Raw genomic sequence first — 3,248 nt, forward strand, 5'->3', positions numbered from 1 at the left:
ACGACGACTCCAGCTACGGGCCCGCCGAAGCGCTGGAGGAATGGGCGGAGGGCGGCCAGGCCGGGAGCCCTTCTCCCACACCGCCTGCCCGGCGCCGCCGCCGCCGAGCGGCGCCCCCTGCTGGCGCCCGCAAGAGCTACATCTGCAATGAGTGCGGCCGGGCCTTCACCAAGTACTCCAACTACAAGCAGCACCTGCGGGTGCACTCGGGGGAGAAACCCTTCTCTTGCCGGGTCTGCGGCAAGGACTTCAACCTGCTGTCCAACCTGCGGCGGCACGAGCGCACGCACACCGGCGAGCGGCCCTTCTCCTGCCGGGTCTGCGGCAAGGGCTTCGGCGAGCTCTCCAGCCTGCGGCGGCACCAGCGCACCCACACCGGCGAGCGGCCCTTCCCCTGCCCCTTCTGCGGCAAGCGGTTCAGCCAGTCCTCCATCCTGGTGATCCACCAGCGCACCCACACCGGCGAGCGGCCCTTCCGGTGCCCGGACTGCGGCAAGGGCTTCAGCGAGCCCTCCAGCCTGCGCAGCCACCGCCGGGTGCACACCGGCGAGCGGCCCTTCCGCTGCCCGCGCTGCCCCAAGGCCTTCCGGCACTCCTCCAGCCTCCTGCAGCACCGGCGGGCCCACACCGGCGAGAAGCCCTTCCCCTGCCCGGTCTGCGGCAAGGCCTTCACCAAGTCCTCCACCCTGGCGCAGCACCGGGGCACCCACAGCCACGAGCGGCCCCACCCCTGCCCGGTCTGTCAGCGCGGCTTCTCCCGGGCCTCCGTCCTGGCGCGGCACCTGCGGGTCCACGCCTGGGAGGGCCCCAGGGTCTGCGCCGACTGCGGGGACAGTTTCGCCACCTCCGCGGGGCTCCACGGGCACCAGTGCCCCCCCGGGGGGGCCCAGGCGCCTGGAGAGAGCTGACTTCCCCCTCCCCACCACCTCCTCACCCGCGGGGATCCCCTCCTCTTCCCCTGCACCGCCCGTTCCCCCCACAGAACTGACCTTCATCTCTGCAGGCTAAGTTCGGTCGCGGTGTTTATTGAGGGGGTAAGATTACACCGGGAAGCCCTGGGGAGAGTTTACTCACTTACAATCCCTCACTTCCTGCGCCCATTCCCCATGCGGACCTCCGCCTCTGCAGGTTAAGAGAGGTCGCAGTGTTTATTGAGGGGGTAAGATTATACCGGGAAAGACTGGTCGCTTGGGGGAGAGCTGATATCTCTTCCAGTCCCCCTCTTCCTCCCCCGTTTCCCTGTGTCCGATCAATAAGAGCGGAATTCCACCTGTACAGGCTAAGGGCGGGCGTGGTGTTTATTGAGGGGGTAAGATTACACCGGGAAGCCCTGGGGAGAGTTTACTCACTTACAATCCCTCACTTCCTGCGCCCATTCCCCATGCGGACTTCCGCCTCTGCAGGTTAAGAGAGGTCGCAGTGTTTATTGAGGGGGTAAGATTATACCGGGAAACACTGGTCGCTTGGGGGAGAGCTGATATCACTTCCAGTCCCCCTCTTCCTCCCCCGTTTCCCTGTGTCCGATCAATAAGAGCGGAATTCCACTTCTACAGGCTAAGGGTGGGCGTGGTGTTTATTGAGGGGGTAAGATTACACCCAGGAACACTAGACGCTTGGGGAGAGTTGATTCACTTAAAGTCCCCCTCTTCCTCCACCTCGCATTCGAAAGGAGTGGACTGTCACCTCTACAGGCTAAGGGAGGGCGTGGTGTTTATTGAGGGGGGGTAAGATTACACCGGGAGACACTAGAAGCTTGGGGAGAGCTGTTTCACCCATGAGTCCCTCTCTTCTCTCCTTCCCCATACCCTCCCCCTCTTTTTTTTTACCCCGTGCTGATCAAAAGGAACTGAGTTTCGCTTCTACAGGCTAAGGGTGGGCATGGTGTTTATTGAGGAGGGGTAAGATTACACTGGGAGGCACTGGATGCCAGGCAAGCGAGAAAGCTGACCCATCTCTCCCCCCCCCGCCCCCCCTCCCGGTTTGTCTGAAAAATCTGAGGATGGGACGGGAAATGGGAGCACTTTAGAGGGGTCTGGCGTTCAACGGGAACAAAGTTCGACGGAAAAGGGAGCTCTCTCTCGCTCTCCTTCCTCGATTTCCCCCCTTGCCGCGGACTGGACTTGCAGATGTCTGAGGCAGTTCGGCCCTCGCTCTCTGTGAGCGAGATTGATCCCAACCCCCGCCCCCCCCCACACACACACACACACACCCCGTGATTCCTGGCTCTTTGTGTATGGACAGTTTCTTCCCCACCTCCCCTCCTACTTTCGCCGGATTCCCCTATTGAACGTGCTCCCACTGCCCTCTCCGAGCGTGCGTTCCAGATTCCCCTGTTGTATAATAAAATATTCTTTCTCCCCCTTCCCCGTTTCTTCTCCCTGTTACCCCTCACTGGAGTAACGCATTAGGAAAGGAGCCCCCGTTAGAATTTTCCCCTCTTCCCCTGCCCCCCCCCTCGCCGCAAATCCGCAGAGCCGGCGGGTCGCTTAGACCTAGGTCTGCTGGAACGGGTTTTTTTTTTAAGAAACGAAGGAGGGACGACTGGAGATTTACAAAATAAACGAGAGTCTAGCTGTAGCGAAACCATGATGGGTCTCTCTCTCTCTCTCTCTCTCTCTCTCTGTGTCGTGCCTGCCTCTACCACCAATGCTGGCAACGCGTTCCAGACACCCACCCCCACCTCGGTGTATGCCCTCCACCTCTCACCATGACGTCTCGTTATTGAATCCCTCGCTCCTGGGAAAAAAGCTTACCTCTGTCTACCCTGTCCGTACCCTTCATGACTTTGTAGACGTCAATCAGGTTCCCCCCCCCCCCCCATCTCTAACGAAAACAAACCTAACCTACTCAGCTTCTCTTCATCGCTAGCACCTTCCACACCAGGCAACATCCTCGTAAACCTTCTCTGCACCCCTCTCCAAAGCGTCCACATCCTTTTTGGGAATGTGGCGCCCAGAACTGGACACAGTATTCCAAAAGCGGCCGAACCAATGTCTTGTACAATTTTAACATGACCTGCCAGCTCTTATACTCAGTACCTCGTCCGATGAAGGTAAGCATAGCGTATGCCTTCTTGACCACTCTTTCCCCCCCCCCCCCCCCCCCCCCCCCCCCCCAGGGTACAATGGACCTGCGCCCCCAGATCTCTCTCTGCCCAGCAACGTTTCCCAAAGCTCTTCCGTTCACTGTATAATTCGCTCTCGAGTGAGACTTCCTAAAATGCGTCACCTCACACACACCCAGACACA

At 60.0% G+C, this 3,248-nt stretch overlaps 1 protein-coding gene across 1 annotated transcript; it reads left to right on the forward strand.

Annotated features, from left to right (window-relative positions):
• Positions 1-5: 5 nt before the first annotated feature.
• LOC122546438 (zinc finger protein 239-like) lies at positions 6-2,262 on the forward strand (the record flags this gene model as incomplete). The annotated part of the gene is made up of 1 exon (XM_043685148.1): positions 6-2,262. A coding segment is annotated over one exon (903 nt), but the record flags the coding sequence as incomplete, so codon positions are not given.
• Between the last annotated feature and the right edge of the window lie 986 nt (positions 2,263-3,248).

This window comes from Chiloscyllium plagiosum, unplaced genomic scaffold (assembly GCF_004010195.1).
Source record: "Chiloscyllium plagiosum isolate BGI_BamShark_2017 unplaced genomic scaffold, ASM401019v2 scaf_56525, whole genome shotgun sequence".
NCBI lineage: Eukaryota > Metazoa > Chordata > Chondrichthyes > Orectolobiformes > Hemiscylliidae > Chiloscyllium > Chiloscyllium plagiosum.